The sequence below is a fragment of the Branchiostoma lanceolatum genome, chromosome 14 (assembly GCF_035083965.1).
Source record: "Branchiostoma lanceolatum isolate klBraLanc5 chromosome 14, klBraLanc5.hap2, whole genome shotgun sequence".
Classification (NCBI taxonomy): domain Eukaryota; kingdom Metazoa; phylum Chordata; class Leptocardii; order Amphioxiformes; family Branchiostomatidae; genus Branchiostoma; species Branchiostoma lanceolatum.
The window spans coordinates 8,503,380-8,516,708 of record NC_089735.1 but is presented as its reverse complement, the minus strand read 5'-3'; the positions used below and the strand labels follow the sequence as shown (position 1 = coordinate 8,516,708).

The window sequence follows — 13,329 nt, the reverse complement described above, 5'->3', positions numbered from 1 at the left end:
ACTCAAGCATTTCTCACATCCTGAACCACCTTTTATTTCAGCTAATTACCCAGAGTATGAAACTCGCACCCTTTGTTGTAGAAACGTAATGGTACGAAAACAATTCAAGACATTTTACACGGAGTCGATTGCATGTTTACTTGTCAAATTCTAGCCGCGAAAAAATGCCTTTTACCATTTTTTCCCTGACATTCTTTCATATTTGTTTATAATCAAAAGCTGAGTGTTCATTTACACCAATTATCGATAACTTACATTGTTTCTTAAATAATTTTTGTTGCAGCATTTCTAAGATTATTTCTAGAGTGACCGGCGGCTAAATATTTTCAGTTATGTACATCTGTATTTTTCAAATACTGTGACGACAATGTTTATAGAACTATTTGCGTGTGAGTAGGCGTAGGGATATTACTGGTAAACAGATACTTTGTCTAACAATAAACCGGGTCATCGTTATCAGTTTTCTTTCATTCTCTTATCCTCGGAAGTCTTCAAGAATGTGGAAGTGTGTCTGTACAGGGACCACCTAAGAACATTTCCTCCGTATTTCTAAAAATCTCGCAACATAGCGATCATTCTCTACATGTTAAATGTATGTTATTTTGTTTGCAAAAAGACTAAAAATCAAAGTCGTTGTGAATTCTATGGAATCATTTTTTACATTCTCTGTTGTTAATTTCAGACTTTTATACCACTTTGCATAGCCTTGGGGGAACATAGAGAAATATTTTTACCTAAAGGCAGGCATCATACATTTTTTTATGCAGTTCTCCTCCCACCTTATTCAATAGGATTTATGTTTACAAAAATTCCATGTACCATACTTCGAATTCACACAAACTTTCAAATAAGTGGTAAACTCAAATACTCGACAAATATATCACAAAAGATTGCTGTTGTTTGGGGGCATTCTTAGCTTGAGTGGAGAAAATGTAGAAAGTGAAGAAATTTCAGCCCAATTTGTTCCAGCAAATTTGACCCCAAAGAGGCGTAACCAATGTTCTCACTTTACCCAATCCTTGCTAGATTTCCCAACTAACAATTCATATATATCACTAGATACCATTTCATCTTTTTAAGAATAACGATTTTTAGAATCTCCCTGTGGTCCAGATACTTTATTCAAGTGTGTAAACGTCTTTAATAATCTTGTCAAAAACAATAGTTATCGTATAGCTCAAAATAGTCAGAATTAGGCACCGCAACAAAATGTAATCCCCAAGAAATAGCGGAGACTCTGTCTACCCAACAGGTCAGCGGGGCAATACGGGTTCTTAAACTAACCCCGAACCCCCCTTTCTTAAGGAACTTAAGATGCGGCTAGTTTAAGCCAGGAAGGCGTGCAATGTAAACCATTATCTCTGTGGTCAGCCTTAAGGGACTGACCAGACCCTGACCATGCGTCCACCTGTCACTACTTCCTCACGGTTTAAACTTTCTCAGAGTCTTCCCTCCGAGATTTAATCCGTCCACACAAGGACGAAACTCCCAGTCCGGTCCACGCTTTGAAGTCCAGTCTGTGTGGTCTTGTGTTCGTCCAGACTTGATTCAATTTGGTGGGTGAATGCACAGGGACTTTGGGGGAAAATTCGACTTCTTAACACCCAGTGAGGGAGTGGAGAGTCAAAAACAACAGAGGGATCATTGGACGGATTGGATAGGAATTAGCTCCGGACAAAGCAACTTCGCCGCACAATAGTGGAAGACATTAAAACTGCGTGGCCTATAAGAAAAGATGGATATTGTTCCTTGCTTAGGAAGGATAGGGGTGTGACTTAGAACTGAAGCCGTAGTCATGCGGGTGGGTAGAGATGTGTACAGGTAGGGGTAAAGAAAGACATGGGGGAGGGCGATATTTGAAGTAACGTTACATACTGTTATACAAACGTGTGGTAACATTGGGATTGTTCGCGCCACATACACATCCACTCGCTGCGCAATATGACAATACAATGTCAAAATGTGACAAGTCTGTATAATATCACAAGAAGACAAAAGAACATACACTTGTTGAACTGTATTTGGTAGGTGCTAAGTGAAAACGGGAAGAACACCTCAGGCGAACATTTTTGAATGAGGCACAAACCAGGTGTGCTAGAAAGGTACGGTCGTCTCACCTGGCTTGACGTCGTCGGTGCGGGGGACGCAGGGCGACTCGGCGCCGCCTTCCAGCGAGGTCGGCCCGAGGGAGTCCTCGTCCGAGGCGCTGGGGGTGATCGGGCGGGCGGTACCGTCGGAGGCACCGCCGAGCCCTGCTGCTGCGGCCGCGGTCATGTTGATCGCCGCGTGGTGAGGCTTCACGTCGCTGCTAGACGCCATCCAGTCCTGTGGCTGAGACAGAAACATCTTGTGTCACTTCTAACAGACAAATAACCTTAGAACCAGAAGGTAAAACTATACTTATTGACAGTTCCGCTCTGTTAGTGCTTCTGCCGGATACTAACATCCAAACATATGGAGAACAACACGGGCCGCTTAAGTTAATAACCTGTGTGGCGTAATTCAAGATATTACTAACAAAGGAAGGTAGGCGGTTTGATACTCGGGAGACAGGAAGAACAAAATAGCTATCCTTGGTTAGATTTATCGGTGTTGGCATCTTCGCGAGCGAAGAAAGAGAAAATTGACCCTGTAATTAGAATGATTATCATGTGGAGCGGACAAATTATACTAGACAGGTACACTGTGACAACCACGGACGGAAAGCAGACCTGGGCCGCACCGTATACCCTCTGGCACTTCGCTCTTATCAAGTTCTTGGCACCAAAACTGCGTGAAACAAGCAGCCTAAACAAATTTCTGTAAGCTGTCGACAGTTGTGTTAACATGTTCGGTTTGCCATAGTTCTAGACCAGAATTACATACCGAACAGTGATCTAAACTTTGTCTCATAGTTAGAACTCTCTCTTGTAGTTATACTAAATATTTTTCGCAAGGCCAGAACGTAGTTAGTATTGGGAGATCTTATACTTCATCTGAGTCATAAATGCGGTCACAAAAAGTAAAGAAGATGAGAAAATGAAAAAGCTAGTTAGACCAATGGACAGGTATATCCCCTAGCCCCTACTCCAACATTCCTATGCGATGTGGTGTCAATTATGTCACAAGCCTTTCCCCGCTACAGTTTACTCGTTATTGCAATTATACATGGACAAAAGGTCCGATCCGAGAGCTGTTTGTTATCAGTCCAGACCCCGAGACTTTCCAACAAGTCCCAAATTGCCTGCACACACATGTACAGATGCACAGCCGCTAGCTTGGGGGATACCCTGCTCTTCCTGTCCGGCTTAAAACACAGGGTGTCTGCTGGTAGATCGTCTGACTCTAAACCGTATCGAGTTTTTCAACTAACAGGCACCCTCCGCACGCTTTCTGGCCATGTGGTGGGGGGGGGGGGTAGAAATAGAGCGGGGGGGGAGAGAAATTTAAACAAGAGTGCAAAATACCGTGCTTCTGTGGTACACGAAGACAGGGTAGGGTCGGAGAAAAAAGTCCATCCTCACCAAATCCACTCGTCCCTCCAACCGAACGTCAGTGAGAGAGAAAACAATAGTACTGTCCACCGTTTCACGTCCTAGATCCTGATTTTCTCGGTAACTACAGCGAATTTGCCGTCTAGTTTCGTCCTGTATAAGGGTAGACCGCAGGTGTGGGGAGCACTAGACGTAAGTACGGCCAACACCACTTGAAACACGCAGAGTAAACTAAGTACATGCAGTCGGCTCAACTCTGTTTGGCCAAGAAAAAAAGAGCACAGTGTAATATCAATTAGAAGTGGGGACTCGCCCAAATAAGCAATCCTTATAAAGCACTACGCACCTGTCCTAGGCAGGGAAAACACCGGGATAATCCACTCAGAAAGTTACACTGGGCCCAGAGATCCCCCTAGATATACTTACAGGGGAATCCCTATTAAACCTTATTAGATTATGGCCAGGGTTTACCCCTGAAATCTCGCCAAAATCTCGGGATTTCACCCTTCTATTTCTTGCCCACAAGGTCGTGTGTTGTGGACTAGAGTTTAAAACCACAGCTCATGGCTTTCCAACCGTTTTGCAGAGTGGTATGTCGGTGTTTGAAACTATACTACCCACAGAAGTAGCAACAACACTGGGGGGAAGGACGGGACTTATGTGGGGTCTAGGATGCTCGATAAAGGAGCGTATAGTAATTAACTTCTCTTAATCCCTTTGATCCGGCCCTAAGACAGCGGTGAGCTAGTCTATCACGAGATTTCTTAAAATACATACGTCTGATCTGAGTGGGATTGCGATGGGGCTCATGAAAATATCGAACGAAGCACGTGTTCTCTTGATATCAAAGCGTTTGGCCTGGCCTGGACACATGTGTGGCCGGCTTGTAGGTCTTTTGAAGTATCCCTTGTAGTCGGGCACATCAAACCATCGCCATAGCGGAAAATTAAAAAGGTGGGCTTTAAAGTGTTCCTACGACTAATTACGGAATTATCCACAACTGTGTCATTCACGACGCATGCGCACTAGAGGATAGCAGCAGGTGCATGCGACGCATGTGTAGAATCCTCACAATTAAGGAAAAGATTCCAAAATTCTGTAAATTCTGTTTAAAGCGTTGCAATTTAAAAAAAAAAAAACTCTACAAGATACCTTTGCAACATCAAACAAAAGTAGCAACATCATATCAATATAGAAGATGTTATCAATCCGCCATTATTACTATGTAAGTAGATAGATATTTCTGAAAGCATTTGGACAGCGGATACACAAAATATATTTTCCCCATTCGTTTTATCGTGTTTTGATTTTTTACATCACAACAGTGTATGTATCAAGAACAGAATACTGTCGAAGTTCTTAATGACAAAAACATTAGATAGAAATCTTTAAGTGTAAAACTAAAACATAAATCTGAACCGAGTAGATCTTATGTTACCCAAGTGACCTAGTCTCTAAGCAGGATTCGGCTCCGTTTCAGTGTTTTTGCAGCATTTCACCCGTTTTTGTAGCACTACGTTTTTTTCACTCTTTGTCTTCTAAGAGAAGGGGAAGGAAGAAAAATTAAAAAACTACTATTAAGAGTTATTAAAAAAAAAACATGTGTATTCTAAAAAACACATCTGCTTGGAGATTACAGGTGACCATCCCGTGTCCAAATGTGGACTCTTTCTTTTTTTTCCCCAGTATTTGTTTGACCGATCGCGAGTTGTTGTCACATCTGGTCCAGTCGACAGTATTCTGTTTTAAGAATACGACGGGTGTTGACTAAAGGACAATAGAGCTTCGCAGCTAAAACCCGAATTACGGACGACATGTATATAGACAGAATAACTTCATTTCTTTATTGCATTCAAGAACAAAGAGTCTTATATAATATTTTACTTCCACATTTGATCAAATCAAACGTACAATTATCCCTAGCAATCTTACTTTTCTAGCTTTGAAAATGTTATGTAGCTGATTAATTGTTCGATTAATAAAAGATTTGTAGATAATACTAACAACATATTACTTATATCTCATAGATTTAAAAAGAGAATATTCCAAAGCTGTATTTGCAGTGTATAGTTATTAAAGATAAGCACATTTTTTATTTTTCAACGCTTTGGAAAAGTAGACTGAAATCGACATCCTGATGAACAGGTGCAGTCGCCATGTTGTCTCTTGTGACGTCATTTGCAAACGATACTAATTGCAATCAGCAAGAACAGTGTGTGTGTGTGTGTGTGTGTGTGTGTGTGTGTGTGTGTGTGTGTGTGTGTGTGTGTGTGTGTGTGTGTGTGTGTGTGCGTGCGTGCGTGTGTGTGTGTGTGTGTGTGTGTGTGTGTGTGTGTGTCTGTCGTCACGATACCTCGAGAATGGTATGTGATGGGTCTTGATGAAACTTCAAAATGATTACATGTTTTATTGTACTTGTTTGAAGCCCTTGATCTTAGCAACAATAGATTGAATTGATTTAGTAGAAAACAAGAAATTCTTCCAATGATAACTCAATATAGCGAGATAGAAAATATAACGCAGTCATCCTCAAGCGAGGTGAAGCATGGTAATTTTTCAAGTAGCTAGTGCTTGAGCAATGCAGCTTTGCTACTGCTCGCGTTTTAACCATCACACCGGGTCGCCCCTACTCTAAAAAATACCGTCGCCGGCGACGTCGCCCACGACGATGATCGCACGACTCTTAAGTGTCGTAGGTCTAAAGAGGCCCTTAGTGTGTTGGGTTCTTTTACGCTTGAGGCTAACGCCTGAAGCTCTTCCATGTACGGGGCCGCTGGCTTTACGTCCCCATCCGAAAGGACAATCGTGTCCAAGCGGGGTTCAATTTAATTCGAGATACGCATCCCTTGTAAAGGATGTTTTCATAATCAGTGACGTTACGATTTGTCCCATTTTTGAATTTGTAAAAAAAACAGTGTTCGACTGACAGCACAGGTAACTAACATAATTCCGCCAGGGTACATAACTCCTCCACCCTGAAAATATACGTCCAAACAGATCTTCAACCCAGCGTCCCCCAGTATAATGCACTCCTGTATATCCAAACTGTACATACCTGGGGGGGGGGGTGTGCTGCACTAGAGATCTCTCAAACCTACCGTTTTCCAAAGTGGCGGATTTATGTAACCCGGCGGATTAATGTTAATGAGGGTACAACTCTCACTAGGTGAGACATGTTACCTGTGGCAGTGAACAGATAGGTACACCACCGACGTTTGATCAATGAAGATTGATGAGTTTTTAATCGTTCTCTTGTCCACAACATAACAAACACGTGTCCACTCATGTTTTCTCCTCTAGCGTACAAACAATCTATCAATAAACCACACTATTGTCATCAACGTTTTCATTATCTTCACAATCGGAATAAAAAAGGGATAATTTGGCAATATTCATATTTCATACGATTGGACAATTGTGTATTGTTCTTATTGATTATGGGGTTCCTAACATTTGTTTTTGCTGTTTTTTAGTCAACTTGTGTTTCAGGCAGCCCTGTGGCGAGGGTAAGGCTTCTGAAGTTCTGGGCGCTATCTATACACATAGTTCATTCATCATATGGACACTTGGCCCCTTCTAACATAATCCCATCACAAAGGACAACAATTTGGCGGGAACAATGTCGCTCGACGGGACATTTTTGTTGTCACGCAGCACACCTGCGGTGTCGCCAGACACTCGGTTAACGGATTTGATTGGGCAGGATTTAATTCGATAATTGCGAGAAGTGCGAACGGTGATGTTGATCTCATAAACACGATTTGTCATTATGAAATGGACCCGACGGCTTGGAAATCGACACCGCTTCAGCTTGTAAAAAATTGAGTATCATATTTTATTATGTTTAGCCATAAGTATGGCTCAACATATTGTTTTCTCTCATGTTTCTTCTCCTGTCAAATCTTCAAATCGATTCATCTCTGTCATTTTTTGACCAAATGACCTGAAATTTGGTACAGAGGTAATGTAGGCAAAAACCAATGTACGTTCTTTTCCTTTTTTTGATATTGACCTTGAAAGTGATTTTATTGAGGTTTTTAGGCTATTTTTAGCATATCTTGGCCTCCTGCGCCCTTGTATTTCAACCGAATGACCTGAAATTTGCTGTATATGTGGCTTGAACAAATATTTAAAGGACTACATTCCCATTTTTGGCATACATATATTCAAAACGATTTATTTTGGGCTTTCTTGACAATATTTGCCACTTCTGTCACTTTCAATACTACATATGACCTACAGGTCATTGACCCCGAGTGCCTTGCACCTGGCCAAGCTTGAAGTTTGCTTACGAGGAGGAAAGACCGGACATAAACATTTAACGTGATTATCGGGAAAACACCATGTTCCCTTAAACTCAGTGGTTAAATTGCAGTTTAGGAAATTTTATAACAGAAAACAAGTTAAATCAATGATTTTGTGAATGTTTATTCTAGCATTAGTTATTCCAGATATTTTCAAACTCCAAATTCTTCAACACAACACGGGAGATCGTTTCTCCTCAGACTGGCGCGACACTCCTGTCAAAATTGATTGATGATCTCTCTCTGCCGCCGACTTCATACATGATCAAAGGCGGGTGGTAGGCGGTGCCTTCCTACATGTCCTACGTACGGGCGTATGGATCGTAGAATTCGGCAAAAAAGGAATGATTAGGCCAGTAGAGTCAGTCCCCGGTAAGGTCAATGATTCGCCCCTTTGCGCTAGCTTGTAACGTTAAATGAATGTACCCTCTGGTGGCCAAACTTCACTGACAAACTTTCTCCCTATTATCATCATGAGCTTGCGTTAGTCTGGTACTAGTGACTATTATGTGCCGGGAATGTTTATCTATCGCACGCCTTGGAAGGAAGTTCAACCATGATAAATGGTCGGCCGTTGCGAAAATTTGGAATCCCATGCTGTTGATTTTTGTGATTGAATCTGTAAGAAAATATATTTTCATGTCGTTCATGTTTTTGGGACGGACGCCGGGACGGGGTGAATTTTTTCTATCATTTTCGTCCCGTTAGTAATGCAAATCGAATCGTGTTGCACAAGAGGCAAAACACTAAAAACGTGGGTCTTGTGGAGTGTTTTGGAGCGGGAAAATGCCGGATATTAGCGGTGCCGAACAGTGTACATCGTCGCGCGCGGGTGACGCTCCGTCAAAACAAATCCGCTGGTGGTCTAGCGCGGCCACCGAAAATAGGCAGAAACACACAGGAGGACTTAGCACCTTCGTTTATGAGGGCAATTGTGAAAATCTTTTGTTACAAATTGTTCGAACATTGAAACATTTGGATAGATGGTTTGAAACTGTTCTAAATAAAGAGATTTTTGTGTAGTTACGTTCGAAATGTTTCCAACGTATGTGAAATGAGTTCAAACATGTTATAAGTTTCAATTCTAATTGTTTGAACACTTTAGAACTGTTGTGACTTAGACATTCTTTTAATCAAAATAGTTCAAACATATTACAAATATTATATTAAAACCCTCTCGGTGACTTTGAATTGACCCAAATATGTTGTTTTTGGTCATTTCCTTCGTCTCCTGTCAAATCTTCATATGTATACTATGGAAAACTTCATTCTTCCCTGGGGCTGATCTTTTTTAATTCAATTTTGAACTGGGTTGATTATGCGCAAGAGTGTAATTTTCAGCGGATATTTTTCGACTGGTTTACATGGAAATGGCACGGAATATCCCATTCTTGCAAGGGGAGGATTCTTTAATTATTTCTTTCAATTTTGAGCTGGAATGATTATGAAAAAGTCCATTCTTTAGCAGAAGTGTTAATCAATTAGTGGATATGGTTGTGGATTGGTCCATATTGTGTTGAGGTGCTACTGGAAGACTCAGTTTTGGACTGGGGTGATTCATTTTTTTAGTGCAAGTATTTTAGAATGGTCCATTGTTATTTGGGGAGAGTCCATTTTTTGCATGGCGAGGAGTATGGCTAAACATGCTGTATTTGCTCGCAAATGTTGCCTTTCTAGTTTAAGATTAATTTTCATGTAGAGTTTGACGGTTGATTCCGCGCCAGTAAGTCAGTAATACGTTCTGACTAGTGAGTTGTTTGGTGAGGTCGACTTTGCCATTGTGATTGTGAATCGAACAGAACTAACTAACGTTAGCACATTTAGTGAATGTGTATATTGTATTTCAACAATAGGATTCTCCCATTAAATATGTTAACCCACTGGAAATATCAATTAAAAGCTACACCACCACTTTCTCTCGATCATAGCATTAAACCACCAATTTACTAATTCACTAATCAAAATGGAAGTAAATAAAATCATTTTGAACAAAAAAATTCAATAAGCTTTGATTTGATCAGTACTGCGTAACCTTCGTCGAGGTATGCAAGGTCGTATTTAAGGTCAAAGTTGTCAATTTTCTCCTCAAATGAGAGAAAAAAAGTCATGATTTTATCCATGACTTAAAAAGAGCAATGTGGTCTAATTCACAGACATACCACAACCCAATAAAAAATATCCTATCATGGTAAAGTGTTGAGTTTTACAAATGTTATGCGTTTGGGACTACTACAAAACAACCTTGACAAAATCGCACGATCAAAGGATACGTAAAATATGCGCGACATTCACACTGGAAAATCCCAAGATTGACGGCGGTAACACATCCGATCCGAATTATATTGTGCGAAAAATACCCGTAATTTCAACAGCTATTACTCAAGTATTCACACGTAAGCAGCGGCGCACTGAACACCCAACCACGCATTCAAACAGCATAAAGAATTGTACAACAAGCTCAAGCTGGACAAATTCCCTTTATCGGTAAAAATCCCAACAAATTCCGCTCGACCATTGTGATTCGCTCACACACGCCCTTTCGTCATTTTTACTAGATATGATTTATCTTTTCCAACCTTGACACTTTTACACCGCAACCCAAGCGTCAGACAAGGTCATATTTGTCTCTTGGATATTTTTCATATACACTGTATTCAATATTTCTATTAAAAACGATCCGGAGAACATTGCACATCCATTGTCTGAAACGTAGTGTGTACATAGTGCCAGGCATTGTCACATTCATAGGCAAAAATTGGCTCCCTTCCTCGGTTTTTGTCGCTTTGCTTCGGCTCTTCGTATCCCGACGGCTACTTCGGTCTATACGCCCAAAGCTTTCGGCAGGTCACTTATTGGTCAGCTTGATGTCATTTTTATGCTTAGATATCAAGAATTAGCTACATTGAGTTAAGTGGATTAGACAGTCTCAAAGGAAACACCAATGGGCTTTCAGCAAGAGGATTTAAACATTGTATATGCTTACTGAGACTAAACACATTAATTTAACTTACACTGGCAGCTTGCTGTTACTCACAAGCAATGTTTATTCTGACATTATGATATAACCGTCTTTTAACACCATACATTATAAATCATTTGTCTCTAATATTTCTTTTATTCACTTGATTGTCATATCAATGGAATTTTCAAAAGATAAATATCTATATTTGCCAATCTATAAGTCTATTTGAGCGCAATTGCAAGAGTTAATGCTGCACATTTAGTATGCCAATGATGTAAACAGCTTCTTCATATGACGATGAAAACAACATCTTTGTTGTGAATTGTGTTTTGTGTGTGTCACAATACAAATATCTCAATTAGCAAACCATAACGAAAAACACAACTTGTTTTAATATCAACTCTAAACAATCGAGGAATTGCTTATTATTTCTCCACACTTTTTTCTGTGTAACAAACTTTTCAATCACAAGCAGATAAAAAGATCTAATCCAGTTCCAACAAATCTCAATACTACTGTGGGAGAATCGCATCCATTTAAACAATGCTGTAGCTATAGGCTGAAGGCATGACGTTACAACATATTGAGGTTTACCAATATGAATATGGTTTGGGATAAACGACATGAGTTTGGTCATGTAATGTCAATTTGTGGCTTCCCAGATTTGCCAGTCAAGGACAGTGTTCAAGTTATTACCTCACCCTAACCATTTTCAAGTTTAAAGCCACTTATCCACTTCCATAATCTGATTTAAAACTAATTTTCATATGGCAGAGGAGCTAGAAATGAAATATAGCGACAGAGAATTTTCATAATTACATAGATCTAAAGAGCACAAGAATTACAACACGAGCTAGAATTCCTATCCTATGATCACCCAGCACACTGATACCGTGCACATAAATATCACCAAGTACCTGAGACTTACCTATGCTTTAGATAATGACTACCTTACCGCTTACATAGGAGAAGTTAGATTGTGAAAAGTCCAATCATCAAGTCAAGAACAGAAGGAATTTGACAGGGGGATCTCTCACCATTGATTTTGACCGGAAAAATGCAGACCAAAGGCTAGCCGACAATTCACCAATTTTCTTTAATCATAATGCAGCTCTAGAAACCAGTTATTAGTCCAATCGGAGCGCTCTGTCCTGCTAAGCCCTCCCGCCCTGTCTCGAATGTCGTAATTTCTTCTTGGCACGACAGGTGGAGCCCAGGTGATTAGAACGTGTCAAAGGGACGGTTTGTGATTGATTCCTTTCGTGTTTGTCGCCTTGTATGGGTTGTCACATTACACAAACATGTAATCAGCCCAAACCGAGATGTCATAGGTGTCACCTTTGCTTTCAATACAGGTATTAAGGCACACAATACACGGTGCTTTTTATTCGTGATATCATCGCATTTTTGGCGACACCAGCGCGCCCAACGCCACGTATGTAAAAGCCTTAAAGTTCAAAGTGTTAAAACCGGGTATCACAATATGTCTCTGATATGTACATGATTGTGATTTATAGCGAAGTTCTTTTGTGATGATTTATCAGATGATTTACGATTTTGAAATCTAGGATCATCGTTGCATTAGATCTCATACACTTGGATAAAAAAAGTGTGAAAATGATGAACGCAATAGGGATATTTATTACAAGAGCAACCCAGATCTTTTATTATCAACATATACAGACTGTGCGTACTAAAGACGAATATGTTTAACGACTGAATAAAGATTGCCCTTCTTCTAGAAATGTTAGAAAATGTTGAAGTGTCCTACACGGTAGTGGTTTACTTAGAGACAATTCTATGGAATATTGCACCCATTATAAAGTCGTATAATTGTTCTGGTAGTCTGATGATATAGTCCAAAATGGCACCGGACATGATCCAAATGTAGTTGTTCTGTAAACATACTAAATAGTAGGAAAATACGAAAATAGCTGCGGCAGTGTAACAGTACAAAGTTGCCATGTGTAGTGAACATTACATTATGAGAAAAAAGTTCACAAAGCTTTCAGCTGAGTTCAGATAATAAATACAGACTACTCCTATCTCTATCATAGCTGTACATATCGAGGGATATAATTTTCAATTTACCTCATTGAAGGCAATGTATCTGATCAAGAAACAAGCCCAATAACTAACTGAAAATATATATTACAATTATGATATTTTTTCGGCCATAGGACAATGTACCTGTGAGTAACACTAGTCTTGTTGGTGAAATGTATTCATCGGGCGTCTCGGATGTACTCTAAATGCACGGCTAGCGTACTCGAGGCCAAAGGGCCTGTTCAGATCGTACTGCCCTTTTCCCAATGAAGCTGCTCCTAAAGCTGGCCATAACGCGCAATTGATCAAGATATATAGATTCAGCGGGTTTAAAACGCCATGCATCTCGCTGGGAATCCCTTCTAGACCGGAGAGGACACTACCGGGTTTAGAGGGGCTGAAGCTTGCTATCCCTCCGCACACGGCACCTTAACCACCACAAATGAAGAGTAAAGGAGAGTCGAGAAAATACAATTTAGATTTATTCGTGGGGAAATCCTTTTCAGGGCCGGCGATTTCATGGCCTGATGAGTGTTCCGTGTGT

The 13,329-nt window shown here is 40.4% G+C and overlaps 1 protein-coding gene across 4 annotated transcripts in view; it reads right to left on the bottom strand.

Annotated features, from left to right (window-relative positions):
* Positions 1-13,329, bottom strand: part of LOC136448544 (pituitary homeobox x) — an 83,124-nt gene that overhangs the window by 34,587 nt on the left and 35,208 nt on the right. For 3 of the 4 annotated variants that reach the window (XM_066448150.1, XM_066448151.1, XM_066448154.1), the window contains one exon: positions 2,118-2,331. In XM_066448150.1, coding sequence (XP_066304247.1) covers positions 2,118-2,331 — 214 coding nt within the window. Of the gene's footprint in view, positions 1-2,117; positions 2,332-3,446; positions 3,513-13,329 lie in introns of those variants that run through there. The other variant, XM_066448152.1, reaches the window with a different exon arrangement.